Source organism: Phalaenopsis equestris, unplaced genomic scaffold (assembly GCF_001263595.1).
Source record: "Phalaenopsis equestris unplaced genomic scaffold, ASM126359v1 Scaffold000002, whole genome shotgun sequence".
Classification (NCBI taxonomy): domain Eukaryota; kingdom Viridiplantae; phylum Streptophyta; class Magnoliopsida; order Asparagales; family Orchidaceae; genus Phalaenopsis; species Phalaenopsis equestris.
In genome coordinates this window covers 44,410,071-44,430,387 of record NW_018164444.1, presented here as the reverse complement: position 1 = coordinate 44,430,387, position 20,317 = coordinate 44,410,071, and the positions used below count along the sequence as shown (strand labels likewise).

General features: G+C 35.0%; 1 protein-coding gene and 1 non-coding gene across 2 annotated transcripts in view; one reads left to right on the top strand and one right to left on the bottom strand.

Moving 5' to 3' along the window:
- The first annotated feature begins 1,172 nt into the window (after nucleotides 1-1,172).
- Nucleotides 1,173-20,317, top strand: part of LOC110022510 (IAA-amino acid hydrolase ILR1-like 3) — a 20,558-nt gene continuing 1,413 nt past the window's right edge. The window contains exons 1-5 of the mRNA XM_020721489.1: nucleotides 1,173-1,561; nucleotides 12,530-12,655; nucleotides 12,745-13,059; nucleotides 14,149-14,277; nucleotides 15,461-15,816. Of these exons, the coding sequence (XP_020577148.1) occupies nucleotides 1,190-1,561; nucleotides 12,530-12,655; nucleotides 12,745-13,059; nucleotides 14,149-14,277; nucleotides 15,461-15,816 (1,298 nt within the window). The 5' untranslated portion in view covers nucleotides 1,173-1,189. The remainder of the gene's footprint in view (nucleotides 1,562-12,529; nucleotides 12,656-12,744; nucleotides 13,060-14,148; nucleotides 14,278-15,460; nucleotides 15,817-20,317) is intronic.
- TRNAR-ACG lies at nucleotides 5,599-5,672 on the bottom strand. Its single transcript has one exon. It is a non-coding gene; the product is annotated as a tRNA-Arg (tRNA).

Genomic DNA, 20,317 nt, shown 5'->3' with positions numbered 1-20,317 from the left:
ATAGGCTCCTTTGGTTCCATTTGGTGCAAAAATCACTTGGGTTGGGCGAGTCCATGGGATATGATTTATCTATGGAAGAAAAGTTAGCTTAGTTGTGGTTTAATGTGAAAAAAAAAAGATATATCTAATTTGTGAAGACACCTCCTTCTCAATTTATCATGATTTTTGGCTTCAACATCAATCTCTTTATGAAAGATTTGATGAGCATGTTATTTCATTTTTTAAACAATCACCTCATGAAAGGCTTAATTCTATTACATTCAATGAATCTTCAAGGCCTTATAGTTATTTGGCATCCATCAAATCAAATTACTATAATGTCATTTTTAAATGACGACTTTCTTAAGAGAAAGATCAAGTAAGTAGAGATGGATTCAATAAATTTTCTTTTAGTAAAGCAAAAAAAAAAGTTCTCGTTAGAATTTTTCTAAAGTAGACTACTGGGATTATATCTAGTTCAGAATCAACTACATTAAGTAAGCCCTTTTTTCTTGGATGGCTATAATAAAGAAAACTCTTGACAAACTTGCCTATTGTGATGCTCATATTAGCTCTATTTACAAATTTTGTCTAGGGGACGTGGAAAACCACAAACACCTATTCATTAGATGCTCCTCTTCTATATAGTTGGTTAGAAAATTTCTCCCTAATGAGAGACTCATCCTTATTCAACATAATCTCTTGCAAATGCTAAATAAGGGGTATAATCAATAGTGTAAAACATTAAAAAGTATTTCTTTTTATCTAATCACGACTATTTTAATATACTTTATTTGGAAGGGCATAAATGATAGTATTTTTCGCAATATTCTTTCTCTCTTACCCGTTATTTTGGCGAACTCAAGTTGTCTTGAAATTCAAAAGATGAAAGTTCATGCCTTGAAACCCAAAAGATGAAAATTCATGGAATCATGCCCTCAACACACCAAGCTTATTTCCTCCAAGTGGGTCTTATGTTCCTTCCACTTCTTGATTATATTCATTTAAGAGATGGCATATCCTTTGATCATGCCCGCATACTATTGGTGGTGGGATCTAAAAATTTTTTGGAGTACATTTTTCTGATTTATAGGAATGGCAGTATCTGTAATATTCTTTCAATTAAAGGGTAATTCTCTGAGAGATCTATCTATCCATCCATAGCGACTTGGCTAGAAAATGACGCGCCTTTCTTCACTTCTCAAGCATCATGGCTGCTTCTCTCTTCCGCAGTATCTTCTGTTGCTATGTGTTATTTTTCCCTCTATTTCCTCCGCCTTCATGTCGCTCCACAGCTGCTACGCCAACACCAATTCCACCTTCCCTAGCTGAAAGTCTCCTGAAAGAGGCGCGGGAGCCAGAGTTTTTCAATTGGCTGAAGAGGATACGGAGGAGAATCCACCAGCATCCGGAGCTCGCCTTCAAGGAGTACAAGACGAGCGAACTGATAAGATTGGAACTGGATGCCCTAGGGATTGAGTACAGATGGCCGATCGCTGTGACAGGGGTTATCGCATCGATCGGTTCAGGTGAGGCACCCCGGTTTGCTCTTAGGGCGGACATGGATGCTCTTGCTATGCAGGTATATGATTACTCCATTGTTTTCTGTTTAATGTGGCATTTTGATTCTTCTACTGGTTATGAGTTTGTGATTTTAGCTATTGGTTTGATGCCAATAACAGCAGTCGTTTCAGTATGTCAAGAATACATATGTATTAACAATTAGGAATGAATTCAATTCCAATGAAAAAGAATTTATAGTGGATTTCCTACATATCGTCTAACATATTTGGTAGATGAGAAAGTCAAAACATATACACTATGTGGTAATATTATAATACATGATGCTGATTTCATAGTATATCAACTTTCATTAGGAATCCACTATCACCCCCAAAAGAAGAAAATGGATATGTAGCCTCATGAAGAAAATGGATAAATGTATAATTTCATTATACCAAAAAAATTATCAACCCATATTATTACGGGTACACGATCTATTGTACTTGGTGTACCAGTTCTAATAAAGGTTAGCTATGTATGGATGTAAAGAATTCTCGACGTGAAAACACAGAGACAGAGGGCTGATCTTTGAATAGGGAAAAGGATGGATCCGCAGGGTCCCAAATGAATTGGCTTGTTCGAAAAAAGCCTTGTTCTTTGGAAGATCTATCTCGTGTCTGGTACTGCATGGTTCCACTCTGCAAGAACTCCGAATCATTCTCTTGAAGCTCACCCTCTTTATGATAAATGATCCATTTGCCCCGAAATGACCCAGTCCAATAGGGAAATCCCAATTCAGTGGGCCTTTCGATACAATCAAATCGCCATATTCTAGGAGCCCAAACTATGTGATTGAATAAATCCTCCTCTATCTGTTGCGGATCGAGGGCCCCTTCCCCTTCTTCAAACTCCGATTCGTATTTTTCATATAGAAATCTCTGATCAACGATAGAACAAGATCCATTTTGCATCATATCTAACTGATTCCTTGGTTCGGACCGAAGAAGTAATGTCACTCGATTATTATCAAACTGACTGCAATATTTTTCTGTCCGTGAGGATCCCGCCAGAGCCAGAGCGCCTTCTACTTCTAATAGTAATAATAGTAATAGGCCATGAACTAGATCAGAATCGTTCTCGATGAATCCATAAGAAGTGATCCAATTTTTTTCATCGTGTCTGGATGAAGACCAAAGATCTTGAGCGACCGATCCGGCAGAACAACTCAAAAGATAAAGAAGTATCGTTAATTTCTTCATGCTCGTTCCAAGTTCGAAGTACCATTTGTACAAATAAGAATCCCCTCCCTTACATGATTTCTTCTTCATATAGATAGATATAGGATCTATGGGGCAATTACTTAGAAGTACATTTTGTGTAACAGCCCTTCCTATCTGATAGAAAAGGATCCCATGATCCTGAACCGATCTTATCTGGGATCGAAAATCCCAAGTTTTTCTATGAAGAGCTGATCTAATTGTATTAGTTTCTATAATGGATTTCTTCTGTGTAATACTAATTGATAGGGCCTCATTGATAAGTGCTACAAGATCTCGCGCATTGGAACCCATGGTTATGGACCCGAATCCGTTAGTATGGAACATCTTCTTTTCCAAGTGAAATCCTCTAGTATATGAAAGAATGAAAAAGTGCTTTCGTTGTTGTGGAAGAAGAAGCCTTCGTATCTTAATGCATGTATTTAATTTATTTGGAGCTATTAGAGCGGGATCCACTTTTTGGGGAATATGAGTCGAAGCAATAACAAGAATCTTTCCAGTGGAACATCTTTCACAATCCCTGGAGAGATAGTTCTCTAATAGATCGAGGGATAAGTAATTCGACTCATTCACATGCAGATCATGAATGTTTGGAATCCATATTATGCAAGGAGACATTGCTTTTGCTAATTCGAATTGAAGGGTGATATCAAATCGGTCTATTTTCGTCGTCATATACATAGTTAGCACATTCGTCATAGTTAGCAGCTCCTTATCAATATCAAGGTCATCATTACTATCATCAATATCGTCACTATCATCAATATCGATATCATCAATAGGATAACCTTTAGGCTTGTCATCCAGGAACTTGTTCGGAAATACCGTAATGAAAGGAACATAGGAGTTTGTCGCTAGATATTTGACCAAACAGGATCGTCCAGTTCCTATAGAACCTATCACTAAAATACCTCTAGAAGGGGATAGGGCTAAGCGGAGCGAAAAGGGTTTTCCATGAGGAGATGGGGAATGAAAAATCTTAGCCCCACACAAGGTTTGTGAATAAGTGATTGTATGATAATGAGCAAGGAATATCCGTCTTTCTGCTAAACAGGATCTATTGAACTCATAATTCATTAGATCCTTTTGATGAATGTCAACTAAGTATCGTAAGGAAATTGATCCCGGTTGTTCAATCATTTGATAACCAGAGTCATTCTTTGATAAATGATCACTATGAGTCAGACTCAATAGAATTTGATCAATCCTTTTTTCTGTCGTTAAGGTGGAGAACTGAACCAAGAATTCTCTTTCTTCATCATCAATCGAATCACTGTTCGCGACCCAGAATTCTCTTTTTTCATTAATCCAATCACCGTTCACGTTTTTTCTTTTTCTTATCAATGAATAGATCTCTTTACTTGTACGACTTAGATGTCTCGTATTTCTCGAAAAAATGATTCGATTGATGGGATTTGGTATGATACTTACAAGATCGATGAGATTGATCTTCCAATATTTCTTCTTAGAACGTATTGATTTGACCCCATAAGCGGGACCACCACCCAATAGCATGTTGCCACCAGAAGCAGAATCCCGTATTTCTTCCAGAGAATCTCCTAATTGTTCCAGAACAACTAGAAAGAGATTCTTTAACCAGAAAGGATTCAGTTCAGATGTAGGATATCTAAACTGTATTAAATTATGTTTATTATAGTATACCATTAATAGAGAAATCCCAAAAAAATTATGTATTGATCTATTGTGAGCATTCTCAATATTATGCCTTGAAGAGGACTCGAACCTCCACGCTCTTTAGCACGAGATTTTGAGTCTCGCGTGTCTACCATTTCACCATCCAGGCATCTTGAAAGTGAATCGTATTCCATGAATATGATATCTATCTAGTGTGATATATGGAATATATGACAAAGGTGGAGTGTTGGAGTATTTCTATCGATCGGTCATGTCATATAGGCCCGAGTCAGACATCAAATTGCTTCGATTGGAATTATCCGGAGGATACCTTCTATATATCAAACTATATATCAAAAAGATGTAAAATCAAACCTCTTTCTCGATTCAAGAGAAGCCCAAAGAAGTGAATAGGGTACCCAAATAACGATAGATATGTCAAAAGCGGGTCCGATTACGCCTATTCCTAATCCTAAATAGAATGTAACGACGTAGGGATCCATATGTAAACAGAGTATCTATTTACATACGCTCGAATGACCCCTTCTCATAATAAGAATGTAAATAACCCTATTCCGGCCTGGTCCGGTCTGGAATGAACTTAGAATCTGATGATCGAGTCAATTCCATGATTCTAAGTTCATAACTCCAGCCCATTCCCATTTTGGGTGGAAAAGATCTACTAATTCTTTTATTCCAGTTAGTAAAAAGGATCTTGAACTAAAAAATAGACCTAGAAGCTAATAATAATAATGGTCCATCACCTAAGATTTCTAGTAAAATAAGAATAAGACATTATTCATTTTAACGATACCCGGAGTGTTGATTCACATACAGTGCATCAAAGATGCAGTCATCGATTCTCCCGATAGGCCACAATTACCGCGAGCAAACATATTAATGACGAGGAACGTCTTTTTGCTATGCTACTCATACTTGTACTTGCTCTGCTATTCTGCCCAAGCCTGGCTGAGGAAGAGTTACGGGGAGTCAAACACAAATATGCTGATTCCAGCCCGGTTTTTGAATATATTACTATATGTAAAAATGTAAAAAACTAACCTGATAAATAAAAAAAGTCAGGCCATTCCATTTCGGCAAAGGACCATACCCAAGTTCAATATCTTTGCGGCCGCTATCCCGATCATGATTTTACTACCCCCAGAGGCCCAGAGGGAAAGGCCCTTCCCTTTTGGGCCGGTTGTGGGCGAGGAGGGATTCGAACCCCCGACACCGTGGTTCGTAGCCACGTGCTCTAATCCTCTGAGCTACAAGCCCCACCCCGTCTACACTGGATCTGTTCCCGGGAGTACCTTCAAAAAGGAACCTTTCCTCTCCTCAGTCATTTCGGGTTAAGAAGATGTGAAAGCTCCTTTCTCAAGTTGGGAGTTTTCAATGTCGGCCTCTATATTTATACCAATTATAGGTCATATGCTATCCAAATTTTTGTGCATTTTAAATCGGGTAAAGTTCTGCTTGGCCGACAATGCTCTTAACCTCTTAATTGATGTGGCGAGAAAAGTTTTTAGATCACTTGAATCTTTTGCTTTGTTCACTTCTATTCCTTGTGCTAAAACTTTAGGTTCTAGAATTATGCCCTCAATAAGCATGAATTGATACTTGTACCAATTTATTATGAAATTTATCTCCTTACATCTTTGCAAAACGAATGCAGGATAAAAAAAATATGTTAAAAGTTGTACCAAATATGACAAAAAAAAAAAATCATTCATAAATGCTTCAATATCTTTCTTGATTAAATCATAGAAAATAGCGATATTGCATCTTTGAAAAGTAGCTACGGTATTTCATAGTTTGAAGAGCATTCTTTTAAAAATAATAGTTCCATAAGCGCTTCTGAGCATAGTCTTTTCTTGATTCTCGGGTGCTATAAAAATTTAATTGTACCCTAAATAGTGATTTATAAAACAAGAGAATGGGTGCTATAAAAATTTAATTGTATCCTAAATATTGATTTATAAAAAATAGATTGGCGCTCTGATATTTTGTCTAGCATTTGATCGATAAACGATAATGAGAAACGATCATTCCTAGTGGCTTTATTAAGTTTTCTATACAAGTTCTCCGTGTAGCTACAATTATAGTAGGAATTAGTTTATTTTTCTCATTTGTCACCACAATCATCCCCCATTCTTAGATACACAATGAATATGGACTTATCTAAGAATTATAAAAAAATATGGTAGATAATATCAGCATCTAAGTACTTCAAAATCTCCTTCATAACCTCCTTCATGAAGGGTTTTGGTTTACAAAAAATTTTCATTAAACTTTTATGCATATATAGGGAACGGTTAAATCATTTAATTTCTGTATTAATTCAACAAAATGTTTTCCAATGTGTCCTCAATACATGCATCAATTTTTTTTCCTAAATTTCATCTTACTTTGAAGAAATGATTATGGGTTTAAGCGTGTAAGCAAGTACAAGTGTTGTATAAATAATATATGATGAATAAAATATTGTTCCCAAGAGAATCACGAATAAAATTTTGATATGTTAATTACTAATTTATCTTATCCTATGTTTATTCAACAAATGAAATAAAAAATATATTTTGATCAAACTAAACTATGTGAGAGATGGAATCATTAATTTGTGAATTAATTATATTAAATTCTTGCAATTTCTTAATTGAAAATTACAATTTTGTCATCAAGTTCTAAATTATTTTCTAATCTTTGTTGAAAATTAGAAGATTTAATTAATTCTTCTTAATTCTTTATATGTCTATATGAATTGAAAAGATCAATTGCATGAAGAATTGTTCTTTTATGATTGCAAATTCATAAGTATGTATATTCTTTTCCTATCAAAAAAATTGCCAATTTATTCCTTCATTCATCCATGACTGTCTATATTTATGGATCACTAGTTTTGAAATAAACCTATGACGGGTATGCAAACACAATTAAAGTTGAAGTAATTTGAATAATCTTGTTGGGCTGTGGAGCCTAAGCACAATGCACCTGCACATATGCGCCAGGTTGTGGACGCTTAAGGCCTACTTGAGTGTTGCTCGAACAGAGGAGCCGATGCCTGAACATCGGCTTTGGGCGCATATGCGTCTACTATTGAACGAACACTGCTCTTATTCCCACAAGACCGACACATAGACATCGGTCTATTGGCGCCTAGGCGCCCATTATGGGGCGCCAATATAGAGCGCTTGACGCTTATGCCCCAAGTTTAGGCGCCTAAGCGCCCAGTGCAGTTGCTACACGAAAAATTGGTTTCTAAGACAGTTTTTTAGCATGGATCAGTAAGCTTACAATTTTCTTCTTTTTGAATTCTTCGATGAGCATCCCGGTGAAGGTGAGGAGTGTCGAAGATGTAGATTTCAGTGATTCGGCATAATTTTTTGGTCAGATTGGAGAGGGAAGATTGTTGGTGCAAGTCTTGTAAGTTTCTTCTTGTGAATGTAGAGAAGAAACTTGCGTGGGTCCTTTATTAAACTTTCTAAATTTCATAGTGAAATTTCTGATGGTGTGGCTCCATGTTTTTTTTCTCGTTCTTGGGTTTTTCCACACAAAATCCATGTGTGATTTTTTTGTTACTTTGATTGTGCTTTTGTGTTTTTCAATTTTTGTTCTGATTTTCTTGAATCCTATGATCCTGTTACGCGACGAAATTAAAATGAGACTCTTTCACAGTAGTTTTCCTTAACAAACGAGTATCAGAGTGGGGTTTGATTCAAGTAGGAGCAATGATTGAAGAAGCAATTCAAAGTGGAGAAGTTGAATGGGACGAACATCGCTTTCTGAAAGATGCAGATGGAGGATTTGTTGTATCAGAAAAAATTGTGCTTGCCACAACAAGAACACAAGGAACCTTGAGTCCATGCGTATGGAGGAATGAGAAGTGTTTGATCGAACGACATTAGATTTGATCATGTTGACACTTTTTTCATCTATTGTGTTCAACATTGTGAATGAGAACTCTACAGTAGATCTCTTGGCGGCACTGGTCAAGATGCACAAAAAACTTTTTGCTTCTAATAAGTTTTTTTCGATGAAGAAATTATTCAACATGAATATGATGGAAGACAAATCAGTGGCAGAGTATCTCAATGACGTCAACATTGTGACGAGTCAGTTGCATTCTCTGTGAATAAAGTTTGATGATGAGGTCAGAGCACTGGTTATATTATCTTCATTGTCGGAAAATTGGGATAACTTGGTAATGACGTTGAGTAATTCTTCAGGAATTTCAAAGTTGAACTTCGATGATATCGTTGGTCTGATGTTGAATGAAGAAGTTCGCAGAAAAACAACGAATGATGAATTTTCAGGTTCTGCTTTGAATGTTGATAACAGAGAAATGAATCTGAGCAGACATACAGATAGAGACATATCCAAATTCAAGAAAGGAAAACCCAAGTCAAACAGAGGAGAATGTTGGAACTGCTGTAAAAAGGGGCATTTCAAGGAGGATTACAAAGCTTCAAAGAAAGCTGGTTATGGATGGCAGGAAAGTAGTTTTTGTACTAATACCAACACCAGCACAGGTGAAATTTAAAGTGACTCCCTGGTGTTATCCCTAATCAACACTGAATTTCAGATAGTGGATTCATGAGCCTCTTCTCATGCTTGTCCTAATAAAAAAGTATTTAAAAACTACACTCAGAGTGATCTAAGGAGGGATTATCTTGGAGATAACAATGCTTGCAATATAATTGGAAAGTGTGATTTTGATATCAAGTTGTCAAATAGAACAGTCTGGAAGCGTACTGAAGTCAAACATGTTTCTAGTTTGTAGAGAAATTTTATCATTGTGAGCTAGCTGACAAAGTCAAGACTTGTGACTTCTTTCACAGGTGATTCGTCGAAGGTAATCAGGGGGCATTAGTGATGGCTTAGGCCAACATTAAAGACACCATTTTTTTTATTAATGAAATGACTGATTTCATTGATGTGGCTGGAATTAGGGTGCATGTAGGTCAGTGACACCGTAGGCTTGGCCATACGAGCGAGAAAGATATGAAGTCTACTTTTAAAGAATAAGCTTCAGGGCCTGAAATTAGTTGATCTGAATTTCTGTGAAAACTGTATTTATGCAAGCAGAAGAAGGTTTTTTTTTCTCCAAGAGCGGGTCAGTGATGAAATCAAAGAAACTAGAATTAGTGCATGTTGACGTATAAGGTTGTACTCCAATTCAGTCCATTAGAGGTTTTTGCTATTTTGCCATGTTCATTGATGATCACACGAGAAATGTATGAGTTTATTTCTTAAAGCAGAAATTTGATGTATTTAAAATCTTTAAGAAATGGAAGGCTATAGTAGAAAATTAGACAGACTTGAAGCTGAAGTGTCTCAAATCAGATAATGAGGATGAGTACTATGATCAGAAGTTCGGGAGTTTCTATGCTACATTGGGGGTCAGGCATGAGTTCATTGTTCCAAAGATACTGCAACAGAATGGTGTGGCTGAGTGCATGAACATAACAATCACGGAGCATGCTAGGAGCATGAGAATGCATGCAAACTTGCCAAAATAATTTTGGACAGAAGCAGTAAACACAACTGTTTATCTGATAAACCGTAGTCCATCAGTCAAACCAGTCATTCGCCTAAGTATTCTCATCTCAGCAACACTTAACTTTGTTTTATACTTCTCTTTTAAAGACCAACATTCTATCCCATTAAGTATTGTAGGTCTCACCACCATCTTATAAAATTTTACTCTAAGGCGAAGCGGTGCTTTTCTGTAACACAATAGGCCTGATGCATTCCTCCTCTTCAACCAACTAATCTGAATTCTACTAATAACATCACCATCTATATCACCTTCACTTTGAACAATAAACCCGAGATATCTAAAACATTAACTCCTTTTAATTATTTAATCACCCATTATTACAACTTTACCACTAGATCTACTACTGCTAAAATTACATTCCATGTATTTAGTTTTAGCTCTACTCAAACGAAATCCTTTAGACTCTAATGTAGACCTCCGTTGTTCATGTTTGTCCTAAACTTTTTCTCTAGTCTTATCCACAAGAAGGATATCATCAACAAAAAACATACACTAAGATACATCCTCCTGTAAATGTCCAACAAGTATATTTATAACTAAAGCGAAAAGATATGGGCTTGAAGTTGATTCGTGATGTAATCCAACCGAAATAGGAAAATACTTGGTCGATTCTCCTTCTGATCAAACACAAGTAACATCTCTAGTATACATATTTTAAATGACTTGAATATAAGTCATATCAACACCTTCCTTTTTAAGAAATCTCCAAAGAAATTCTCTTGGAACTTTATCATAAGTTTTTTCTAAATCAATAAATCATATGTAAATCCTCCTTACTCTTACTGTACTTCTCCATCTTCTCAATAAATGTATTGCTTCCACAGTATACTTGACCGACATAAATCCGAATTGATTATGAAAAATTTTTGTATCACGTCTTAACTCATATTCAATTATTCTCTCCCACAGTTTTAATGTATGACACATTAACCTAATTCCTCTATAATTTGCATGCTCTTGTGCATCCACTTTATTCTTAAAAATGAGACCAAAATACTCTTTCCACTCCTCAGGCATCTTTTTAGTTTTTAAAATAATTTTTAAAAAAATTAGTAATTCAAGAAATTCTCAAATTTCCTAAATATTTCCACACTTTTATTAGAATATCATCAGGTTCTACTGATTTTTCACCCTTGATTTTCATTAAAGCCTCATCAAATTTTTTTTACTAATGCGACGGAAAAATAAAAAAGTTTTATTATTATTAACGATATTAAGATCACTAAAACCGATCGTATTTTCACAAATTTCGTTGAAAGGTTTATCAAAATATCTCTCCCTTCTATATTGAATATCTTCCTCTAAGAAAATCATTTTTTTGATGTTCATCTTTAATTACTTGAATTAAATTTTTACTTTTTTTTCCCATTATTTGGTTAGTTTATACATATATATCTTTCACCCAAGCTTGTCAAGAAGGCCCAACGTAATTTTGATTTGTAAGAAATGGGACTAATTTTTCAGTCTCATTTGTATCAAAAAATTGTTGTTTGGTTGAAGTGAAAGAATGCATCTGGCCTATTGTGTGATAGGAAAGTACCGCTCAGGCTGAAAGGAAAATTTTATAAGATGGTTGTGAGACTGCAATGCTCTATGGTGCAAAATGGTGGCTTTTAAAAAAAAAAAAAACATAGAACAAAGTTAAGTGTTGCTGAGATGAGAATTAGGTGGATTAGTGACTTGAAACTTGGAGAAAATGCGAAATGAATACATTTGTGATAGGGTTGGTGTTACTCCAGTGGCGAACAAGATTAGAGAGATTCGTCTTAGATGGTTTGGTCACATTAAAAGCCGATCATCTGATGATCCTGTTAGGAGCGTAGATGTTTTAGATTCAACTTATGCTAATAAAGGCAGAGGTAAGATCTATTAGAATTGAATAAAAATATGACACTCAATAGGACGCAATGGAGAATAAGGATTCATGCGGCCGACTCCACTTAGTGGGATAAAAACTTGTTATTGTTGTTGTTGTTGATGTGTATCATAAAATTATAGGCCTAGGTGATGCTTTTTGGAGCTTGTTCTTTAGATCCTGATAAAAGGGACCTTTGGTAGGTTCATTGATTTGTCAATATCCAAATACTTCTAAATGTGTCAACAGGATATCCTATGAGATCTATAGACCGGGTCAAACAGCTCTTACCTGGACTTGCTCCAACCTTGTATTTTGCAACAGAAATGAGGTCAACAGGGGCAGGTACCAAATTGCATTTTTTGCAATTTTGTACCTGTTTAGTATTTCTAAATTTAGTTGCTGGACACACATCATGCAAAACATCTAAGGAAGAATTTATATAAATACTGCTCAATGGTTCTGTATTTACATTTCAAACACCTAAACTTCAATCTTAACATATATGCTACCTTACCTATGCATGAAAAGGTATATTTCACTTTTTAAAAGTTAAAATAGTGATATTTTTTATGTGATGTGAAAGATTTCAGTGGTATAAATGTAAAAAGTAAAGTTTAGCATTTGATATGTAAATACATAGGAATTGAGTGGTATGTGTAGTTTTATTTTACATGGTGATAGATACTTACTGCATTTAAAATATTGAACATTCTCAAGGAGCTCGTGAACTGGGAGTATAAGAGTAAGGAAAGTGGGAAGATGCATGCTTGTGGTCATGATGCTCACGTGACTATGCTTCTAGGGGCAGCTAAGTTGCTTCAACGCCATAAGAATGATTTTAAGGTATCTTTAAGCGCACCATTCACAGCCATGAACCATGGTGCTTTTATGTTTGCTGGCACAGCTTATTTCAAGCTTTCTTTACTTTACAGGGGACTGTGAGGCTTGTCTTCCAACCTGCAGAAGAGGGTAAAGCTGGTGCTTACCATGTACTGCAAGAAGGGGTACTACATGATGTTGAAGCCATTTTTAGCATGCATGTTGATCCCACTATACCAACTGGGACGGTTGCTTCTAGACCTGGTATTATTCTTGCTGCTTCTGCTCGCTTTCTGGCAACTATTAAAGGAAAAGGTGGGCATGCTGCTACCCCACATAGAACAATAGATCCGGTTATTGCTGCATCTTTTGCAATTCTCAGTCTTCAGCAGCTTGTATCTCGGGAATCAGATCCTCTTGAGAGCAGGGTTTCTCTCTCTCTCTCTCTCTCTCTCTCTCTCTCTCGCTCCAGCAACTTTGCTTGTGCAGTCATTCAAATTTACTTTTGTGCTGACCAAATAATACGTTCTTTGTTTCCTCTTAGATTGGTAATATTATGAAGTTTAGATCTTTTAGGGACTATTTGGTATCATTTTTTATTATTTTAAAAAATATTTATTTAGTATATTTTTCACATTTATTTTTTTAAGAAAAATAAATTAACCTATTTTTAGAAATACTCAAGATAACTTTTAAGTGTTCTGTGTTTTTTTAAAAACAACTGAAAATGTTTTATTTCAAATCAAGACAAAAAATATACAATAAAATAAACATGAAAGTGATTCCAAAGGGCTCGTTAATGTTCTTATATTTGAATTATGCTAGCAGAAAAGGGTTATATGCCGTTGTACCTTTAATTTGTCTGTTTTAAAATTGTTTCTATAAAGCCCACCTGGAATACTAAATGCTATTTTTCACGTAGTAGTGCATTCTCTTTTATAATTTTAACTTATAAGGAAACTGGACTTAGAGAGCTAGTAGCATTTTATAAATACCATCAATGTAACTGCGTAGTATTGTAAATGTCTGAAGCAGTGACGCTGAATAGATTGAAAAGTTTGACATTGTAAGAAATAAAAATATATGGTTCCCTTTTTATTGGAACTTTTGGATGCAAATTACATAAATATTGATGACAAGAGGCGTATTTATTTATTGGCAATATGTAATTTCCAAATACATCTCGAGAAATGTGCTATATCTTTTTTTGAGTTTAGAGTATGCATCAGAGTTGCATTAGGACCTTGACTTTGCATGTTTTACTCTAGTCAATTTCTAGTAATTTTTTTACGCTCTGTTTTCGTAACACAAGAAGCCTTTGTAGAATTTAAAGATTATTTCCAAAAATTGAGGAGAAATATGTTGGTAGTTCAAGTGTCGTATCATTGAATAAAACAGTAGAAAGCATCGGTTAGAAGATAGTTTTGATACTTGAATCGTTTGTATGAGGTTGAATTCAATTCAGTGTTATTAAGTAGCATTTGTATTTTATCACATGCTGTGTTTTGTTTCTGTAGGTAGTTACGGTTGGGATCGTGAAGGCTGGTGGTGCATATAATGTTATCCCAGAATCTGCTACCTTTGGAGGAACCGTTAGGAGTGTAACGACCAAAGGACTGTATATTCTCCTTACACGTATACGAGAGGTACTGAAAGTACTAGTATTTACATTCTGATTTACAATTATATTTAACTCAACAAAATGTGCGAAGAAGGAGAGAGAGAGAGTGAGAGGAAAAGTGTAAAGCATCTCATTTAAATCTTTAACATTTGTTTTATTATGAAACATATTCAGGTAACTAAAGCACAAAAATCTAAGGTAAAATCTGAGAAGAAGAAAAAAAAAGATTAAGCGACAGTGGGAGCTTTTTTTTACACGTATCTTCACAATGTAATAAAATTATGTATTGAACCCTGTTCAATTAGCACATACAACCTCTACTCACCTCTTAATTTGCACAACTCTTTCCTGGTTCCAAGGAACATGAATAGGCGCCGCACCGTATCATAAATAAATGCAAAATCCCAGTTAATTATGACAATAATTCTGAGAGAAATTAGAACTTTTCATGTGGTTTGATCTCCATCTTGTACAGAGCTTACCTGAATTTAACTACGGGATATATAGTTTCAGGGGTACTTGTAAATGAGTGTTCTTTTTTGGGAGGTGTGCATGTGATTAGGTAATCAATTTAAAATGGCCTTACTGAAACTTATAAGGCCTCTCTAATCTACGGTAGGAGACTAAAAGATAAGAACTTGAAGAGGCATATTCTGGCTAAATCAAGTCTGAAAAATGTTTTCCATTATAAGGGAAAGGAGAGTATTGCTGGGTAGGCTTTTAGGCACAGGGTGGCAACAGTGAGCTTTTGATTCCTATTGACTGAAAGAAAAATACGATTGAAAGCAAAAATCCTATGTTTATATATCATTAAAATAGCAGTCTTCAAGTCCTGCCTTTGAGGAAGTACTGAACATCCACTCCATGAATCTAGCTCCTGATTTCTTACCAACCTAATAATAAAATTTAAAAAAAATAGAGACAAATAAAGAATATACAAGATAACGAGGCAACTTCAGCTTTGCCTCTACTCCCGAAATAGATGAGTGAAGAAGATATGGGCAATTCAAGGATGCCCACAATCTATCTATACATTAAGGAAGAGCTATAAGCCATAGTTTTCTTAATTCATTTTGTGTTTTTTCTTCCAAAAATGTTTATAAAATACAAAGACACCTAATGACTCATTGACATCCACTAATGACCCAATAGGCGTCCATAATCTTAAATTATCCTAACATACTTCCTTTTGCATTTCCTCATTGCAGATCATACAAACTCAAGCCGCTGTGCACCGTTGTATTGCCACGGTGGACTTCATGGAGAAGACACTCATGCCATACCCTGCAACTGTCAATGATGAAGAAATGTACATGAATGTGAAGATGATTGGTGAGGAATTGGTGGGGGAAGACAATGTCCAACTAAGTCCCTTAGTCATGGGTGCAGAGGATTTTAGCTTCTACTCACAAAGGATGCCAAGCACAGTCTTCAATATTGGCACAAAGAATGAATCAATTGGGGCTGTATATCTTCTGCACTCCCCTCATTTTTTTCTAGATGAGCAGGTGCTTCCAATTGGAGCTGCTTTCCATGCTGCAGTTGCATTTTCTTATTTGAATAGGTACTCAGACTTATCTTATTAATATATTAATTCAGGATTTCGACTGGTTTCTAAATGAGCTCAGTTTTTCATTTTCATGCTTCTTGTTATATGTCTGTTGCATTGAAATGTGATATATTGGTACCCAGCCTGTACAAGGGCTCTAAAACTAAAATAAATATTAACTAACGTGTACACTCAGAGCCAGAGGGATCATTGGGTTGATATTCTTACTTGTTTTTTAGCACCCAAAAGTAATGACAAAGATAAATAAAAAAAGTCCGGCCTGTTTTTATTCAAATTTGCTTTGAAAAGTTTTTGGGGGATCATAATTTTTCTTACTTTTGAAGAGAAACTTTACCTGGTTGAATGAGCTCTAGGGCGTGCATGTCCCTCTTCTTCTATCACCTTCCCTCTCCATTAATTTCTTTCAATCTTCTTAGTCATTTTTGTTGGTTTTATCTTTATTTTCTTTGTAAACTTTCCGCTGCCTTAGGTTGAAGGTTTTTTGGGTTTTCGATGAAATAACCTTGTCCCTTGTCATGGATAACCCTTTCAATGAGCCACAAATCTCTACCCTCTATAATACAATCTTATCCGGCTCTTTGAATTCAATCATCGACTTCAATATAGATTCACGATAGACCTACTTAAGTTACTTTGCCCATTTTTCTGCTTATAGTCCCATAACTCTCATGGACTCCACCTCTTATACATCCCAGAGGTCGAAGTTGTAGAAAGGTCTCTCAATAAGAAGTTTTTAAGAGAATCAAATCTATCCATCACATTCAAACCCTGCACTCCTCATCTAATCCACATTTTCCAATCATATTCAGATAATTTTCCACTCCCCTCCCCTCCCTTCTTTCACGTCTCCCATGATCAAACTTTCTCTGCTCCAAAAGCCATTCCTAACCTATAGCTTCTGGAGACTGTCTGAGCAGAGTCAAGAACCTTACGTTGCCCCTAATGTTGAATACCAAGAACCCCATAACGCCCAAATTCTTACCACTTTCTTGTTCTGCTTCCTCATCAAGATCTAGTAGATTCTGCTTGATAATTGCATCGTAGAATATTAGAGGTTTTCAACGGGAATCTTATCCACTTATTAAACCTTAACCTATTTTGTGTGCTTGAAATTAAAATCATTAATTCTCCCGTTCATTTCTCTTGGTTTACTACTACTGCATATTTTTTTTTTCCAATGAAGGAATTCAGAACATAATTTGGATCAATTAATATGCCTTAACCCCTTCCTTCAATCTTGTTCTTTAAGAGGATCAGCTTATTCATGATTTTGTACACTGTGATAACTATACTGTCCTTCATCTTTCTATTGTCTATGCACACAGCTTCTAAACTTGATAAAACCCAAATTAGGCTTTTCTTAAGCAACATTGAAATCAACATGTGTGGTTCTTAGATTATTTTTGGCGAGTTAAACGACTGTAGGTTTCATTTTGAGAAAGCTGCTTGTGAACTTATTCTTAGCAATACATTTTTGAATTATAATAGAGACCTCTCTTATATTGTTCTTTGTTACTCTTGGTTAATTAGCATGCTTGATGATCCTAGCAGGATTAAACTGATCAGAGTGTTGGTGAAAATGGATTAGTTATAATAATTTTCTTTTTATTATTGTAGAATCTAAGCTCCAAGCTTTTCAGTTTGTCCTCCTTTTTTAACATGTACTACCTTCCTTCCAATGTCAGCCAGAGATTTCAAAATTTTTAGGCATCTCATCATCATACAGTAATATAATGTTATAAGCTTGGAATCATTACTTTCAACGAGTAAAAATTTTTTGGGCATCTCATCTATTTAAGATTGCACTGCTATACTTTCATGGCGACCTCATCTATTTCAGATTTGCACTGCTCTAGTTTTTCTCATAGTGCTTTGGAAATATTTGTTGGTTTCCTCCTTTGAGTTGGGTAAGGTTATCCTCTCTCTCTATTTGTTTTCATATAAGCATATAAACACATAACTCGGCTTTTCATAAACGCATGAGAAATGTGCAAATCAAACCTACTTAAGCAAGGTGTGGAGCCGCGACGCGGGGAAAACGCCACGCCAAACGGGCTCTAAGTCTCAGAAGAGGTATATGGCTGAATAAGATTATTAACAAAAAAATGACATTAAGAAATAGGCGATTTTTAGAGGAATTACAATTCCAAGGGATAGAATCCAGTCCAGCATAATTTTAATTGATTAAATATATGGTATCCCTATGGGTAGACCAAGCTACTGTTTGGTTGTGTGCATTTATAGTTTGATGTAAATTGATTAAATAGATGGCATCCCTCAGGGTAGACTTTAACATTTAAGCACACCTATTTTGTGCGTTTATATGCTTTTGTATTAATAATATGTGACAAATATGATAAAAATAATGAAGTGCAGGTGGTTATGTTTAGACATCTGTATGTTTTGCACAATCTAGTGGAGTTAGAAGGGTTTTAGATCCATGTAATTATCCATTTTTGTGTTTGATACGTTTGAATAGAATGTATAAATTGAAGTGAAGGTATAAGAAACGAAGCGAAAGTGTTAAATTATTTAAATAAAGAAATGAATTTTATTTTCATGCCGGTCCCAAGCCCGAATGAGAAAAGTGGAGGGTTGCGTTAGGTAGTCGACATCAGCGTAAAACTTGTCGAAAAAATCATGACATGGATTCTTTTGATCATTGTGTAAGTGCTAGGGCGTCCCCTGGAAGCGACGCGATGTATAGCCTGAATACAGTGAAAAGTATGCAAGGGCCGCTACACCGGCGCCCGGGTGTAGTGTTAAATAAGCAAGGGTTCCTACATTACGGGCGAATGCGGGTAAAGAAGTTAGTCCATAAAACTAATGAAACTAATATTAGGATAGGATCTTGGAATATAGGCACTCTCAATGGTAAATTAATGGAATTAGTTGATATTATGATTCATAGGAAAATTAATATCTTATGTATTCAAGAAACTAAGTGGGTTGGAGAAAAGGCTCAGGAGATTGATAATTTAGGTTTTAAACTTTGGTATTCTGGTAAGAGTCGCACTAGAAATGGTGTAGGTGTAATTATAGATAAGAGTTTGAAAGATAATGTTGTAAAAATTAATAGAGTTGGTGATAGAATTATAGCCCTTAAGATTATCATTGATACTAAGATTTTTAATATTATAAGTGTTTATGCTCCTCAAGTAGGTTTAGATTTAGAGTCTAAAGATAAATTTTGGAATGACTTAGAAGACTTAATACAAATGATACCTCTTGAAGAAAGAATTTTTATTGGAGGAGATTTAAATGGACATGTCGGTAGAGTGGTAGAAGATTTCAGAAATATTCATGGTCACTGCGGTTTTGGAGTAACTAATGAAGAAGGTAAAGTTATTTTAGATTTTGCTTTAGCGTTTGATTTTGTTATTACTAATACTTTATTCAAGAAAAGGGATGAACATCTTATTACTTATAAGAGTGGATCTAATAAAACACAAATTGATTATTTTCTTATGAGAAGAAGAGATCGTCGTGATTGTAAAGATTGTAAAGTCATTCCAAGTGAAAATTTAAATACCCAACATCGTTTATTAGTTTTAGATTTTAAGATTAAGAGTTGTAAAATAAAAAATACTAGGACTCATCATTGCAGAATTAGATGGAGAAACTTAAAAGATACAAATAAAATTAATTTTATGAGTAAAATTCAAGATTTAAAAATTTGGGATATTCATGTAGAAGCAAATGTGATGTGAGATAAAGTATCAAACGCTATTAAACATATAGCAAAAGATATTCTTGGAGAATCAAAGAGAAAAATATTTACAAATAAAAATAGTTGGTGGTGGAATAATAATGTGCAAGAAAAGATAAAATATAAGAAGTTATGTTATAAAAATTGGTTTAAATGTAAAAGCTTAGAGAACTGGAGAAAATATCAAACAGCTCGCAGGGAGTCTAAAAGAACAATCTGTGATGCTAAAAATTCTGCTTTTAATGATCTTTATAATAGATTAGATACTAAGAAGGGTGAAAAATATATGTATAAACTAGCCAAACAAAAAGAAAAGAAAAGTAAAGATTTAACTCAAGTAAAGTGTATTAAAGATGAAAATCAAAAAGTACTTTTCTTAGAAAAAGATATTCAACATAGGTGGGTGAGTTACTTTGATAAACTTTTTAATGAAGTTTCTGAAAATACGATCGAACTTAGTGATTTTAATATCGTAAATAATAATAAAACGTTTCATTTTTACCGTCGCATTAGCAAAAAAGAAGTTGAGGAGGCTTTAAAGAAAACCAAGGGTGGAAAGTCTGTAGGACCTGATGATATCCCAATTGAAGTGTGGAAATATTTGGGAGATTTGGGAGTTTCTTGGCTTACTAAACTCTTTAAAACTATTTTAAAAACTAAAAAAATGCCTGAGGAGTGGAGGAAGAGTATTTTGATCCCCATTTTTAAGAATAAAGGGGATGCACAAGAGTGTGCAAATTATAGAGGAATTAAGTTGATGTGTCATACTTTAAAATTATGAGAGAG